Source organism: Neovison vison, chromosome 2 (assembly GCF_020171115.1).
Source record: "Neovison vison isolate M4711 chromosome 2, ASM_NN_V1, whole genome shotgun sequence".
Lineage (NCBI taxonomy): Eukaryota > Metazoa > Chordata > Mammalia > Carnivora > Mustelidae > Neogale > Neogale vison.
The window spans coordinates 103,411,586-103,427,568 of record NC_058092.1 but is presented as its reverse complement, the minus strand read 5'-3'; the positions used below and the strand labels follow the sequence as shown (position 1 = coordinate 103,427,568).

Sequence of the window (15,983 nt, the reverse complement as noted above, 5' to 3'; positions counted from 1 at the left end):
CCTGATGGGCATCTCCCCAGAGAGGCTAGTGCTGGTTGACTGTTTACTCAGTTGGTGCTGAGGACTGACAAATGATTAACCCCATGGAATCCCTGGTTAGACCCCAGTTATGGTCATGAGTTCAGCCTTTTGAACTGCAGACTAAAATTGTTTTTCCAGCATTCTCCCCAGTTGGCGTCCCTGCCCGTTCCTGCCCAGCCTCTGCTATGGAAACCCTCCCCAGGGAGCAAATGGTGCGCCTGGGGGGCGTGGGAAGTGAAGGCTGGAGGCCTCAGTCGGCTGCTGCGGGGGAGGCGGGGAGGCCGCCTGGCCCTAGCTGAGGTAAGGAAAGCACTCTGGAGAGGACAGGGAGACAGGAAAGGCACTGCAGCCTGGAGGAGGCGGAGTGGGAGCTGCTCCTGGCCCTCTGCCCAGCTGCTTCCTTCCCGTGACATGACAGCCCCGTCGGCCTGGCTCCTGGCCACCTGGCAGTGGCCGTGACACGTGACTCCCCCACTGCACCGGCCAGGAGTCTGTCGGCAGAGGGCTGTGCGCAGGCCAACCCCTCCACCTGCCAGGGCCCTAGGTGGGCCATGCTCCGCTCCCCCGGCCCCCAGAGCTCAGCGTGCCTTTCCCTGGCAGCAGTGCCAAGGCAAGGGGCCTGGACACGCTGGCCGGAATCCTTAAGATACCTAGGAGCTGTGTCACTGGGAGCTCATCTGCCGAGCTCTGTGAGCTGTGGTGTTCGTTTAGTGTAGACCTGGTAGATGGCACTCCGTGTTTACTTCCCTGATTGACTAGATTATTGGAGTCAAATGAGCTGCAGCGCCCAGGGGGAGACCGTCTCACAGCAGGGGCCTGGGAGCACCTCGTGCTACTCCACCTGCCCTGGCCAGAGGTGGCATGACCATGTGGGGTCCTGTGCCAGATGCCCTGGAAAACCATGGCCAGCACTCTCTCTTTCAAGAAGGTGGGGGAGTGGGGCACCTGGGTGGCTCAGTGGGTTAAAGCCTTTGCCTTCAGCTCAGGTCATAATCCCAGGGTCCTGGGATCGAGCCCCACATCAGGCTCTCTCCTCCATGGGGAGCCTGCTTCCTCCTCTCTCTCTTTCTGTCTGCCTCTCTGCCTACTTGTGATCTCTGTCTGTCAAATAAATAAATAAAATCTTTTAATTTAAAAAAAAAAAAAAAAAAGAAGGTGGGGGAGTGACCTGGATTTGTCTGCCCCAGCCTGCTCCCAGAAGTGCGGTTGACTCCATAAATTGGTGGGGCCCTCGCTTTTGGAAAAGAGCTACGTTTTGTACATAGCTGCAAAGGGGGCCACTGTGAAAATGTACCAGTACACTGTGGTTAAATGCTAATTCTGGCCCTGCTCCCAGCTTCACTTCCTTTTCCCCCACCTCATTGCCTCAGTACCTCCTTCCAGCATACTTTATCCCATTTACTTCTATGGCATTGTCTTCACATTGATCTGATTAATCGTTCCATTGGGGTTGAATTTGTCTAGAAGGCACTTAAGCATTTTCCTAGTAACTTTCTAGGGTAATGAACATGACTCTTTGAGTTGGGGGGCATGGGGTGGAAAGAGAGGACATGAAAATATTGCAAATTCTAGAAACTAGGATTTAAGCAGTCTTTGCAGAGATAACTGATCCCACCCTGGAGTGATCTGTACCCAGGGAGAAAGGTGTGGTGGGGGGGGCAGGGAAATGGGGGTGGACACTTGGGGCGTTAATAGCTCTGCTGTGCTAGTTGAGTAAACATGAAGATGTCTAATGACACTGACAGTGATGTCCCCTTGGATTACCTCTCTCCTGCATGTCATATGACAAGCCAGAAGAGGCCTCGGGTCCATTCAGACCGAACCTTCTCGTGGAACAGAAGCCCAGAGGGGGCAAATACTCAAAGTCACACAGCCCAGGCGCTGTGCTAGTCAAAAACAGGGGCTCCTTCCTCCCCATTGCTGCTAGTTCAATGATTAGAGTTAGATGCAGGATTCATCTGGTCTGCCTCACTGCCTCCACCATTACCTGTTTGGTTTTCCGCCCCCACCCCCTTAAATTTCTGTCTCTTCTGCAGGGGTGGGCAGGGGGATATCCGGGTTTATTGAACACCTCATTCAGCTCGCTTGTACTTTCTGAACGCAGGTTGTATTATCCGCATCTCCAAACCACTATGGGACTATGGGACCTTCTTCCCTCACCCTCTGCTGGCTCTTGTGTCCACAAGGTGGGCTGTTCATTTTAAAGTCTTTAGTAGTGAGGCCACAGGAAACTGCGATGTACTTGCCAAAGGCTATTCTTGGTGAATAGCTGTGAGCTTCAGTTTAGGAGGGGTATGTGTGTGCATATAATTTTTTAAATCAAGAAGTTCACGTAAGTTTCCTAACATTATAACTACTGTTTACTGTGTCACTATGCCTACTGCTTTTCCTAATCTTATAGGATATAAGCAACAATCTGAGGGGTTTGAAGCAGCACGGGGTGGGAGGTTGGGGGAACCAGGTGGTGGGTATTAGAAAGGGCACGGATTGCATGGAGCACTGGGTGTGGTGCAAAAACAAGGAATACTGTTATGCTGGAAAAAAAAAAAAAGTGATGATCTTTCAAAAGAAAAAGAAGATTAGTTACAGTTTTGAAAATCTGGCAAGGAGGTCTAAGGTCTCTTAGGGATTCCATAAGTCCCTGTATTTGTATATGCATGAGTAAAAAGTTAAAAAAAAAAAATCTCATAGGTGGCAGTATAGTTGTTGTTTTTTTTTTTTTCCGTGCAAGCTCTGAAGATGAGCAAGGTTAAGTCACTTGCACAAGGTCACGTAGCTGACAGGATTTGAACCTAGGTCATTGTAGTCGCACATCTACCACAGTGCCTGGCCACCCACTCATTATCTACCCCTGGCCTTGCCCAAGAAGGCATGTTGCTAGTTTTTGTTTTGAGAATGAATGGGAAAGGAGTTGGGACAAAATGTGCTTACAGATCTACTGACTGACACTCAGTTATACCACAGTGTTTAGATAAGTTTCTGAAAATTGTCTCCCATAGATTGAGATAAGTACAACGTCGGCCCTTGTCTTCTTGTTTCTAAAATAATGGAGCTATTCCTTCAGTGCGCTTTATCGCATTAAAAAACAAAGTTGGCTTTTCTGCTGATAAAAAAATATATATCTTTATTGTAGAAAATAGAGATGTTCACAAAAAGGAAAAGCGATCCCAAGCAATACACCAGCTCTTGGCTAAGACTGTGAGCACTGGAACTATCCTGTAGGGGTTTGAATCCCCGCTGGGCCACCGGCAGTATGTGTGACTTTGAGCTAGTCACAGCGTCTTTGCCTGTTCCTTCATGGGTCTCTGAAGTTGAAAATTAGACCCTGCCTCATTGAGTTGTTTAGGTTAAATGGTACACAACCCTTAGATGTGACCAAGAAATGTTTGATTAATACCTCAATAAAGTTCTAATTTTCCTCTCTGAATATGTATATACATGTATAAATATATATGTGTGTGTGTATGTATATTATATGGTATGCATATACTAATAAATGAGATTTTTTTTTTAAGCCAGCTAGTTTTCATCTAACGATATATCATGACTGCCTTTCCTTACTTCTAAATAGTCTTCTCTAGGACTTGGTAGCTGCCTGGAACCTACTGATGGGTTGGTGTGAATTGAACTGAATCCATTATTGTGGGTCATGAAGGTTTCCAGGTCTGCTCTAACATAGGACACTCTTAAAGAAATCTCAGTAGATGTTGCACCATAAATGGTGTTCCTCTAGGTGACAGGAGCTCCCCACTTTTTGTAGAGCATACCTAATCTTCCCTCTCCTGGTGTGAATGAGGATCTGAGCATTTCCCTTTGGGAGCTCAGAAGCTTCTGAGTGTGGCACCTGTGAACCTCTGTATTCTAGCCCTATCCGGGGAACTCAGGCTCTGCCTCTTTTCCTTCCTCTCCCTTAAATCTATAAAAGCTGTGTTTCTTTGTTTAATATTTCTGGTATCTGGTATCTCTTGATTCCTGAGAAATCACAAATCAGAAAGTACTCTCATTCTGTTTCTCTGTACCTGAGGTATGAAGAAGGTGTGGTGTCCTTTTTTAAAAGGAAAAAAAGGAGAAACCCTAAGCATCTCTGTTTTCCCGGGTGGACCCCCAATGCCTACCCATCTGGGTGAGCTGTAGTCACTTCTGTATCATTCCAGGCACCATGCCCTGCCATTTTAGTGTTTATTTTATTTTAACTTTATTTGTCAGTGAGGGAAAGAACAAGCAGGGGAGTGGCAGGTGGAGGTAGAGGAAGAAGCAGGCTCCCTGTTGAGCAGGGAGCCTGATGTGGGCCTCAATCCCAGGACCTTGGGATCATGACCTGAGCCGTAGGTAGCCACTTAACTGACTGAGCCACTCAGGTGTCCCTGCCATCTTAGTTTTATATTTCTAGCAACATGCTTATTTGATGATTTTATTGATGTAGAATTCTGCTTGCTGGTCTGAGATTGTTTCCCTGGAAGTGGCCGCACCCCTTCTCTGCTTTTAGCCTCTCGCAAACCAATAAGTCACATGTTTTGAAAATCCTGCTCTGTCCTCTCCACCCCTAGCCTTCGGGGTATGTCATATATGCAGACTCAAGGGATGTATTTGTCTGTGGAGTCTGAGCTCCAGAAGACAAAGAGAGTTATGGATGGAAGTGACTTGGGGTCAGTAGTATCTCATGTAATATTCCTTTTTCAAAGTTTATGGCTTTACTGAGATTTTCTCCTAGAGCCTAATCCTGGGTGTTTGGAACCTGTCATTTTAAACTGTATTGAGTCTAAAGAAACTTAGCTACATTCCAGGACACTGATGACTAAACACCCTCAGACACGGCCATTTTCTTTTTTTGCTTTTCTTTCTTTCTTTCTTTCTTTTTTTTTTTTTTAAGATTTTATTTATTTATTTGAGAGAGATCACAAGTAGGCAGAGAGGCAGGCAGAAAGAGGAGGGAGGAGCAGGCTCCCCGCCAAGCAGAGAGCCTGATGTAGGGCTCGATCCCAGGACCCTGAGATCATGACCTGACCCGAAGGCAGAGGCTTAACCCACTGAGCCACGCAGGTGCCCCGACACGGCCATTTTCTGATGATGGTTAAGGGCCAGGCTTGGCTTTTCACTGTAATCTAGGGAGTATATTCTCATCTCTGAGAGAGGGTAGAATATGTTAGTTAGGGCAAAGGGTCTGGGAAATTATGGTAGTGATTGTATGTCTGAGGTGTGCTGGAATGGCATCAGGACTTAAAAAGAGAAATAATTCATATTCCATATTGGACGGAGAAATGGCCTGTGTATTCCATGTTTGTAATGCTCCAAGTATCAGTTTCTCGCTACGGTGTTTTCTAAAGCCCATTTTAATGTTTCCTTCTGATATCCTCCCTGGGAGAAAGGTTAAGTAGCATTGTCCTCCTTGTACTACTGAAGAGGAGGTGGAGACAAGAACAGGTGAATTTCCTTGCCTTGGACCCTGAAATAAGGCTGACAAGAGCTTGCAGAGGCAGGACAAGCTCCCAGCCAAGGAAAGAGCATTTTGCTCAGCGGTATTCATATAAGTCCTGTCTGGGGGTTGCTGAGCCAGAGAGTGCTGAACACTTCAGTGTCACAGTTCAAGATCCTTGACCGTTAATCTGCTTTGCTGCCTTGAGCTAAGCCCTAAGAGTGATGGATGGCAGAAGTCGATTATTTTTGGCTCGCCTGGTCCGTCTTGGCAAGGGGCCTTTACATGTAAACCTGACATCTACAAAGGGTTTTGGAATCTGATGTCATTTTTTTTCCTACAATTCACATGTTGGCCTGTGCTGTAGATGGGGTTATCTGTTATGTGAGGGTCACGTTCCTGTTTGGGGCTCCCTGTAGAGATGGCTTCTAACACAGAAGGCCCCTGCATCCTCTTCCACACCCCAGCAGACTTGCTAGAGCTTCAATCTCTTGACTCACTGGGTGCAGGAAAGCAGCAGGCCCTTGCTGGTTAATCCCTACCTTACTGCTTATAGGTTAGTCTAAGGCTGACGGGGTCCTTCTTTTTGAGCTTCATATTTTCTCAGCCGAAAAATGGGAACAACCACTGTTAAGGCTAAAAAGCCAGGTTAATGGAGAATCCACTTCAGAGATGGGAGGAGATGAATCAGCTTCCAATCCAGTGGGAGTTGTCATGTGATCTCAGATGGAGTTGCCACTGTTCCCATGTCATCTGGGTCTTGAACCTCTACACATTTTCTTGAACTGAGCCACTGATTTCCATGGAAATCAAAGCCAGATATGGTGAGGGGGTGAGGCCAGACTGACCTGACCTATATCTGTGTTTTGTCTGGAACAGGGGTCCCCGGTCACCTCCCTTGTGCTGTTCTTCCTGGATGGAACAAGAAAATAAACAGGGTGTGTGTGAAGCCCAGGACTCAGCAGACAAAGGGATGGGCTCTGATTTTGAGAACTCTGAAGACAGAGAACGGGACCCAGAAGAAAGCAGAATGGGCTCCTACCCACAGGATGCCAACAAGAGAGAAGGCCCCCCAGAGCAGGAGCTGGACTCCAACGCACATGATGAAGCTCTGGGAGGGGACCCAGAGGAGAGGGAACTGGTATCTGACATCTGCCCAGGTGAGGAAAAGCTGGCATTTCCATGGAAGTTGCCCCCACTCACAGTTATTTATAGCTCCTCTAGAGTTAGAACCCAGCGCAGCATTCTTTGCGGGAGAGCCCTCTAGCAGAGACCATTACGCGGAACCGTAAGCCTGAGGAACATTCTTTTCTTCAATCCAGTCTGAGGTGGGCTGTTCTGGTAAACGTGGATGAAGAAGGTAACTCACTGGTGTCGCACTCCAGTGTACAGAACACTGCTATAAATTAACACTTGCAATAACATGAGAGGGAGCACAGCTAATATCAGAACCTACCTCATCAGGTTGTTGGGGGAGTTTAGATGAGTTGCTGCATTTGAAGACTTATCACAGCATTGAGCTAATAAAGTGTCCAGATGTTTGCAGTTATAGTCATCATCATCTTTGTTCGCAGAGAAGTAAACTCAGTGGTAAGTGACCTGCCCAGGTTTATGTGGCTAAGGCCCAAAGTGCTCAAGGCCTCTGCCAAATCCCTTGGTATTCCTGACCTGGAAAGAGGAAGCGCTGGCCCTCCGCCTCCATCCACATCCTTGGTCCTATCTCTGGGCATTTGTTGCTTTATACTGCTCTGTGCATGCCTTGGGGACAGAAATGAACTGAAATACCTTGCGTTCAAGACTAATGAGGTTACATTCCCTCTCCTGTGACACATCCCAGACTTCCTCCTGCTCTCCCCTGCAGGGTACACAACACCTAGTCTTTAATATCTTAGTAACTTTCTGGAGTGCCCTCTGTTCCGTGTGAAGCAGCCAGAGAGAGGTGTGTGTTCTGGAAGTCTCTAAGCTGGGATCCCCAGCTCTAGGTCCTGTGCTCATTCTTCCTGCCTGGCTTACATAGTAAAGCCCTTAAGTTGGGGTGTGTTTGGGTTTGTTGTTCCACCACTAACAAGTTTTGTTTTAAAAATCAGCCCAGGGGCGCCTGGGTGGCTCAGCGTGTTAAGCCGCTGCCTTCGGCTCAGGTCATGATCTCAGGGTCCTGGGATCGAGTCCTGCATCAGGCTCTCTGCTCAGCAGGGAGCCTGCTTCCCTTCCTCTCTCTCTGCCTGCCTCTCTGCCTACTTGTGATCTCTCTCTGTCAAATAAATAAATAAAATCTTTTATAAATAAATAAATAAATAAAAATCAGCCCATTACCTCGTTAGGATGGGTGATCTTTTCTTGTGGTTGGCTGGAGTGGCCTTGTCTTTTGAGGCCAGGGCCCTGAAAGGCATTAGGAGCTGTGAGAGTAAGCTAATGTCTCCTGAGATCCCACAGAGTCCTACCCAGCCCATTTCAAGCAGACTGTCAAGCCTTCAGATGACTCTGCTGAGTGGAGCCTCGGGTGCCCTGGGTGGGGCCTGGGCCCCAGAGACAGTTGCTGTAAGAACTGGCCAGCCAAGGAGCGGTTGAGTGACCTTTGCCTGGGTTTCAGAGCACACACTCCTGTAGGCCTTCCTCAGGAGGTACCAGGTGGGAAGAAGGCTGGAATCGTGGGGGTCTTGGAGGAGGGGTTGAGAATACTCTCAGGAGGGTGGCCTGCACTTTTACTGAGACTGGTGCCCTCCGGGTTTGCCTCTCGAGCGCCAAGTATAGTCACGACCACTGCCACCTTTTCTGTTGCAGAGGAACTGCTGAGTGAGGAAGAAGGGGCTGCTCTCCGCGAAGATGATGATTACCAGTCTGGCGTAGCCGAGATGGCCATGTTCCCGGGACTGTCGGAGTCCGACAGCATTTCCCGGAGCCCCCGGGAAGAGGAGGAGGAGGAGAGCGCTGGGGAGAACCGGCTGGACGAAGAGGAGCAGCCGCCCCCTCCCATGCTCCCCTGGAGGCGGCACCTCTCCCTGGGGAGTCGGCACCGGGGCGACAAGCCCGCCCACCGCCGCTTCCGCCGGCTCCATCACCCCATGGCCATGGACCTCGGGGAGCTCGACAGCCTGATGGCCAGCATCATGGACGCGCCCACCATCTGCCCGGACTGTGGGGAGAGCTTCAGCCCGGGCGCCGCCTTCCTGCAGCACCAGCGCATCCACCGCCTGGCGGAGGCCGCCGCCGCAGCCAGCCTGGAGCCCTTCGGCTTTGCGGGCGAGTGTGGCGCCATGGTGGGCGTGGCGGGGGGCTTCGGGGCGGGGCCCGCGCTGGCCCGGCCCCCGCGCGAGAAGCCCTTCCGCTGCGGGGAGTGCGGCAAGGGCTTCAGCCGCAACACCTACCTGACCAACCACTTGCGCTTGCACACGGGCGAGCGGCCCAACCTGTGCGCTGACTGCGGCAAGAGCTTCAGCTGGCGCGCGGACCTGCTTAAGCACCGGCGCCTGCACACGGGCGAGAAGCCCTACCCGTGCCCCGAGTGCGGCGAGGCCTTCAGCCTCAGCTCACACCTGCTGAGCCACCGGCGGGCGCACGCGGCGGCCAGCGGCGCGGGGGCGGCGGCTCTGCGGCCCTTCGCCTGCGGCGAGTGCGGCAAGGGTTTTGTGCGCCGCTCGCACCTGGCCAACCACCAGCGCATCCACACGGGCGAGAAGCCGCACGGCTGCGGCGAGTGTGGCAAGCGCTTCAGCTGGCGCTCGGACCTGGTGAAGCACCAGCGCGTGCACACGGGCGAGAAGCCCTACATGTGCTCCGAGTGTGGTGAGACCTTCAGCGTCAGCTCACACCTCTTCACGCACAAGCGCACGCACTCGGGCGAGCGGCCCTACGTGTGTCGTGAGTGCGGCAAGGGCTTCGGGCGCAACTCGCACCTGGTGAACCACCTGCGCGTGCACACGGGCGAGAAGCCCTTCTGCTGCGGCCAGTGCGAGAAGCGCTTCAGCGACTTCTCGACGCTCACGCAGCACCAGCGCACGCACACGGGCGAGAAGCCCTACACGTGCATCGAGTGCGGCAAGAGCTTCATCCAGAGCTCGCACCTGATCCGCCACCGCCGCATCCACACTGGCAACAAGCCGCACAAGTGTGCGGGCTGTGGCAAGGGCTTCCGCTACAAAACGCACCTGGCACAGCACCAGAAGCTGCACCTGTGCTAGGGGCCGGGCCTCTGGGAGGCTGCCCCGGTGGGGAGCATGTGTTGAGGAGCAGTTCTGGGGATAGAGCTTGTGGAGAGAAATGGGGAAGGGGCGGGAGGGACAATCTGAGTGACCGGGGAGTCTTGGTGTTATGGGGTTTTGAAGGGGAGGGTCGAGTTAGTGTGGTTTTTTTGGGGTGTTCTTTTTTGCCTGCCTCCCTAACGGGACGTGTTTGGGAGATGTGCTTGAGCCATGACGTCTTCAGATACACGCAGTAGGGGTTGAAGAGCACGGAAGAGCAGGCACTTTGAGGACCTTGAAGAAGGGGGGGTAGGAGAATGAACAGGATGGCAGGCAGTAGAGTAGGTCGGGCTGTGGGGGCCTGTGGGCGTCGGGAGAGGCTCATGGGGTAAAATAAAAGGCGGGTATGAATCATTCTGTCCTGGTCTCACCAGGTGTTAGGTTAACACTGTTTGCCCTGTCGCCTCACATCAGCCATAGTCTCATGAAAAGTAGAGGAACCTTGTCCATGCTATGGGAGAAGATATTTAGTATGTATTCCCCTTCATTTCTCTGAGCCACAGTTAGCTGCTATTTTGAGGCATCCAGGGGAAACTGGGCAGGAAAGCTTATGCACTCTGATTGCAAGGACAAAATTGAAGTTTGGAAATCCGTTCATAACTGGCTTTAAGATCACCTGGGAAATCTTGGTTCTTCTCCCCCTGGTTCTTTGCCACTTCCTTTAAAGTAGTCTAGCTTCATGCTGGGTCAGGGTGATCTGTGTGGATGGGAGGTGTTAGGTGTGTGCCAAGCCCGGTATTTCATGTCTCACTTGTGATCTTCTAAGTGCAGGGGAATGAAACAGTCCCAGCTATGTGTGGCTTTCCCTTTTCCAGGTCAGCATGTTGCTTGTTTGAAGTGAATCTCCGATCAGCAACCATTGCCCCAGTGACCTACTACAAAAGTCATCTATCTCAGAGTTTTGCTGGCCTTATGTGAGAAATCCAGGAGAGCAAATGTTCACATGTTGGAGTGCAGAGCTTCTTTGTCTCATTTGTCTTTGCTCTGTATCCATTGCCTCCCTCCCTCTTGGTAGTAATGGGGGAGATAATCGAACAGCCACCTCCATCCATATTGATACGGGCTTTTGGTCTGAATAGAGATATCTTTTATGTACACAGGGAGGCACAGTAGAAAGCTCAAGGGTTTACACAAGGAAGGCCCAAGCAGGGAAAGGTGTTAAGTGCAAAATTGCCAAATAGCACAAGCAATGAATGTTTTCTGGTTGTTATATAAATGCCAAAATAGCACTTTTTTATTTCTAAAGTGCTTTATGCTTTTTAATGACCGTTAATTGTTTCTCACACCTTTGTGAGGTAGATCAGTATTATGACCCCTGTCGTAGGGAAGACCCGAGGACAGGAGTACAGCAGGCTGTTTGGAAGACAGGCTGACGACCGTGGGGATAGGTATGGTCAAACCTTTTGTGTTCTCCTGTCAGCTGCTAGAAAGACTTAACCTGTCATGATTTATATAATAAAATGAAGACACTGAAAATTCATAATGCTTCATGGAAAACTTAAGGCTAGTCTAGAAGGGCCAAAGATGTCCTTATTGACAAAGCTGGTCTTTGTCACATAATTAGGGTATCTTAGGATTGTTCCATTTCTAGTAGGGGGCTGTAGTTAGATGACTCTTGTACAGATTTCGGTTACCTGTACGGAAAATTCCTCCCCCAGGTTAGCCTTTAGAAATTAGAGTTGTGGAAAGCAGTCTTGTTTTCTTTACTAGTGATTGTTAGTTGTTCTGTACTTTTCATGGAAGCATCTTCACAAACTGTTGGACACACTTGAAAGCAAAGAAGAAAAACTGCAAGATTGTTTTTACAGTTTTAGCAAACTTTCTGTGGATGCTGGTAATTTATACTTGATCAATTGTATTTTAACAAAGAACCTCCTTGGGGACTGTAGGGAAGCATGTTTTTGTCCTTATAAAAACACCTTCCCAAAAGAAAAAATCCTGAGAATTCTGGGCTTGTACAATGCCTGTTGATCTTGCCCTCTTAATCAGTTTATTGTTATTTACAAATGCAAATCGATTTTCAAAAGATAGATAATTTTGCAAGACACTAATTCTTTATTTTCTTTTAGTTGAGTAATCTGAGCAAAATCAATGTCCATTATTTATTCTGACTCTTTACCCTGAATACTGTGTATAGGACTCCTTTGAAAATAATATAGCCAATTTGTAGGTAACCTTATTCCTTTGTGTGTGTTTTTTATGCACATCTACCTCTTCCAGCCATTTTATGTTCTCTCAAATCTGTGCCTATGAAATCTCATGCAAATTTTGATTATCCACTTTATGGGTTATTTGGCCTTTGACTGCCATTGTACTCTGTGTGGTCTTGTCTGCAGCAGCTATGTTATATATGGGCAGCTTTCAAGAAGGTTCAAGAGGGAAGGGACATTGAAGCTCATATGAAATAATTTGGTGGCAGTGGAAATGTTTGGGTTTCATTGACCTCTCTTCTTTCAGGTACCATGGGTAAGAGAGTCAGCTACCACTTCAGTATCCCTTTGAGGAGCAGATCCCTCAGCAGAAGAAAACAGCCCAACCACCAAAATCCCCACTCTCATGGTGCATTTAAAATGTGATTCCATTTTTCCTACACTTCTTCAGGGATCATAGCTGCATTAAGTGAATTTAAATGCAGTCAGGAGGCTGGTTCTTGTATCTAGTTCAAGAATAATAGTTTTTCTTCAGCAAGCCCCACTAACTGTGATGCACCCTTAAAAATGCTACTTTGAAGATTCCTTCCGTCAACTCATTCATGCTGGTGGAGGCAAGTGTATCATTTGTTTCCTGGGGAGTTTGGTCAAGTGCAGGCTGCTCTTGGCTTAGCAGAAGCCAGAGCAGTTTCGGTAAGTTAAATGGCTTGATTTGATCTTGAGCTCTGAGTTGGAAAGAGAAGATGGGAAGTTAACCCCTTGAGCCATGTGGTTTCTTCAGGATCAAGAGGCTGTACATAATGTGAGAAAGTACAGATGAAGAACCTGTGTTCATAGACAATCTGGACTGTGTTTCTGAAGTTTGCGCACATTTCCCTTCAGTATAATGTTATTTTACAGCTGTTTGTTAAAATAGTGAATAATTTAATGATCCTAAATGTAACAGGTTTTGTGTGAGTGTGTGCTTGTATATGTGAGAATTGCTTTATTTTCAGGTGGTTTTATTTAATGATGGTTCCTCGGACAGCATTCTGGTGTTCAGCAACCCATATGGAATATTTGTCATTAAATCCATATCAGTCTTTTTCCATGTCATTCTTTCTTCTTTGTCATCCATTAAATGGCACTGAGATCCATATACAGAAGCTTACTGTCTGGTAGAACAGGGGTCAGCAAACTACTGAGTCTAGCCTATCTCCCTTTGCAAGTAAAATATTCTGGACTGTGGTCCTCTCCATACAACCTTGCTTACATGTTGTCTGTGGTTGGTTTTGCTCTACCACAGCAAGGCTGAGTCTTTGTGACAGAGGCTACATGGCCCACAATCCTAAAATGTTTACTCTCTGGATATTTACAAACAAAGGTTGCTGACTCCTGTGTTTGAGTGTTCTGGTAGATCCTAGATCATCCTGGAACTGGTTGATGTCTACATAATCTGCCTATTTTAACCAGTAATTCAGCAGGGCACTTCCGTATTCTTGTAGCTTTGGGATGTTGGGAAATGTGTGAATGCTATGCCACTGGTATCAATTTCTTCCTTCCTTGGAGGAACCTTTCTGTGGGGCATTTTGACAGGAAGTGGGGAAAGCCGATATGGGGAAGGGAGGCAGTCTTAAGTCTCACCCCTAATCTATTAAAAAAAAAAAAAAAAGTATTCCTGAATCACATCACAAAGTATTTTCTTTCCCTCAGCTCTCAGAAAGGTAACTTAATGGCTGTTGATAATACTGGATGGAACTTACCAGCTAGACTGGCCTTTTACTTAAAATGTTTTTTAGTTGCTCTGTGCCCAACCTCAGGGAAACAATGAGACAGGCAGTTTGTAAGGAAGGGATTCATAAGAAATAGAAAAAACGCAGCGCGAAAGGCACTTTATGTTCTTGTGATGATCACAACCACCTCCTTGTGTGAGTGTCCACCCACCCTGTCTTGCCTGGCAGGGCCGGTGGATTTTGGGTCCTGGTCATGGAAGGAGGCACTCAGTCCAGGATTTATCAACATTCCTCCCTAACCTAACTATTGAGGTCTGAAGCAACCACCAGTCTAGCTCCTGGTCCCTAGGAAAACTACTGAATCAAGTATTTGAAGTATTTGTTCAGTGCTCTGTGGAGACATGGCAGTGAACCTGGACTTCTGGGCTATGCCATGAGAGGATGCTGGTCCTGAACATGCTGTTGGAGCAGGGCTCTGTCTGCCTTCCAGGTAGAGAGGATGTATCTGGTCAACTTGGAATTTTGGGGGCTGAATTAGTTTGAGATCAAGATTTCATTAATCTAACTTAACTATATATGGTAGAATTGCCTGGAGAGCTTTTTTTCTTTTCTTTTCTAAAGATTTTATTTATTTATTGAGAGTGAGAGAGAGCATGAGAGGGAGAAGCCGACTCCCCATGGAGCTGGGAGCCTGATGCGGGATTCGATCCTGGGACTCCGAGGTCGTGACCTGAGCCGAAGGCAGTCGCCCAACCAACTGAGCCACTCAAGTGCCCCTCTGGAGAGCTTTAAAAACAAACAAGCCCCCCCCACCAAAAAAAAAACCCCGGGGCACCTGGGTGTGTCAGTCAGTTAAGCATCCTACACTTTTTTTTTTTTTAAGATTTTATTTATCCACTTGTCAGATCACAAGTAGGCAGAGAGAGGGGGAAACAGACTCCCCGCCGAGCAGAGAGCCCGATGTGGGCCCAATCCCAGGACCCTGAGATCATGACCTGAGCTGAAGGCAGAGGCTCAACCCAGGCTCCAGAGCCACCCAGGCTCCCCAAGCATCCAAATCTTGATTTCCGCACAGGTCATGGTCTCAGGATGATGAGATTAGGCCCCACATCAGTTCCACGGTGTGAGTGAAGCCTGCGTAAGATTCTCTCCCTCTCCCTCTTCCCCTTTCTGTCCCTAAACACCACCCCACTAACACCACCTCCACCAACAAAATCTGACAACAACCAAAAAATTCTACCAAATGGTGGTTGGTTGGTTTGGGGTGAAGTCCAAGTAACAGTAATTTTACATAGACCTCCTAGGCAACTTTTATGTGCAACCTGGAATGAGAATTCTAGAGGACCAATCAGGCGCCTTCGTGCTCTCTTGGGGATTACAGTAAGTAAAACTAATAAGCCTCACATCCTCTCCCCTGCTAAGAGTATAGAGGCAAAGGGTGTGGGCAGACAGCAAAGCCTGACAATGCCAGGGTCACTGCTGCAGCAAGTCAGGCTTTGCTGCCTGCCCACGCCTGCTAGGCCTACTTTTTACGTACACCTTCCCCACGTAGATAATAATAAGGGCCAGGAGAAGTGCCTGTTTTCGCCATTCATCAGATAATGCCAGATGGGCCTCACGGGCTGCTGCTGGCCTTCCTTTGCCAATCATAGACTTCCTGCCTTCCCTTCTTTCTGATCTTCATTCCAACTCAGCTCACTTAACAAAGCAAAATTCCATGCATTTCTCCCTTCCTGAGCTGCCCTTGGCAATAGAGTTGTTTTCTGAATTTTGCTCCTGGAGGGAAAGGGGAGGAGCTCACACTTCAGGTTTCCAGCTTGAACACACTAGCCCTGGGTTCCGTTCTTTCCTGGCCAGAGCCTCAAGTGTCTGCAGATTACAGTTCCCTGCTGCCCGCCTGTGTTTCCAAGGTCACCCCGGCTCACCCAAAGCCCATTCCCATGGTTTTCAGTCTCTAGCGGCCCCAGTGGGATCCAGGCGACTGTTCCCAGACTCGTCTGCATCCCGTTGGTGACCTGCTTCACCGCAACCAAAGAGCTGGATGGCAAGGTGTTTCATGTACCTAGCTGGCTTCCACACGTCTATATTTCTAGGGGTTTTGTGTTAAGTGAAAGGACTGAACAGCCCCAGGCCTCACAGCTGCTGGAAACTAGGGACTCCCTGGAAGTGACTTGACGTCATTTATTCACAGAAGAGGCTCCCCAGAGATGCCTATCCTGACCCACGAGGACTGGAAGGCTTCTTCTGCCGAGATGTTCCCAGAACGTCCCAGACACAGCTCCTGTGTATGAGCAGGTGCCCTGAGGTGCTGGCTCATTAAAAGCAGAGACCCAGAGAGGGTCACTCCATAAGGATGCGGAGTGCCGCTGGGGCTGGGTGGTGCTTGCTGCCAGGGGGGGTTAGTTAGAGAGAGAGAGAGAGATGTTCACATGTTCAAAGGCTCCAGAAC

At 48.8% G+C, this 15,983-nt stretch overlaps 1 protein-coding gene across 2 annotated transcripts in view; it reads left to right on the top strand.

The window, feature by feature from the left end:
• Positions 1 to 12,908, top strand: part of ZNF697 (zinc finger protein 697) — a 30,801-nt gene extending 17,893 nt beyond the window's left edge. For both annotated transcript variants that reach the window (XM_044239018.1, XM_044239019.1), the window contains exons 2-3: positions 6,314 to 6,594; positions 8,216 to 12,908. In XM_044239018.1, the coding sequence (XP_044094953.1) occupies positions 6,351 to 6,594; positions 8,216 to 9,612 (1,641 nt within the window). In that variant the 5' untranslated portion in view covers positions 6,314 to 6,350 and the 3' untranslated portion in view covers positions 9,613 to 12,908. The remainder of the gene's footprint in view (positions 1 to 6,313; positions 6,595 to 8,215) is intronic.
• The last annotated feature ends 3,075 nt before the right edge of the window (positions 12,909 to 15,983 follow it).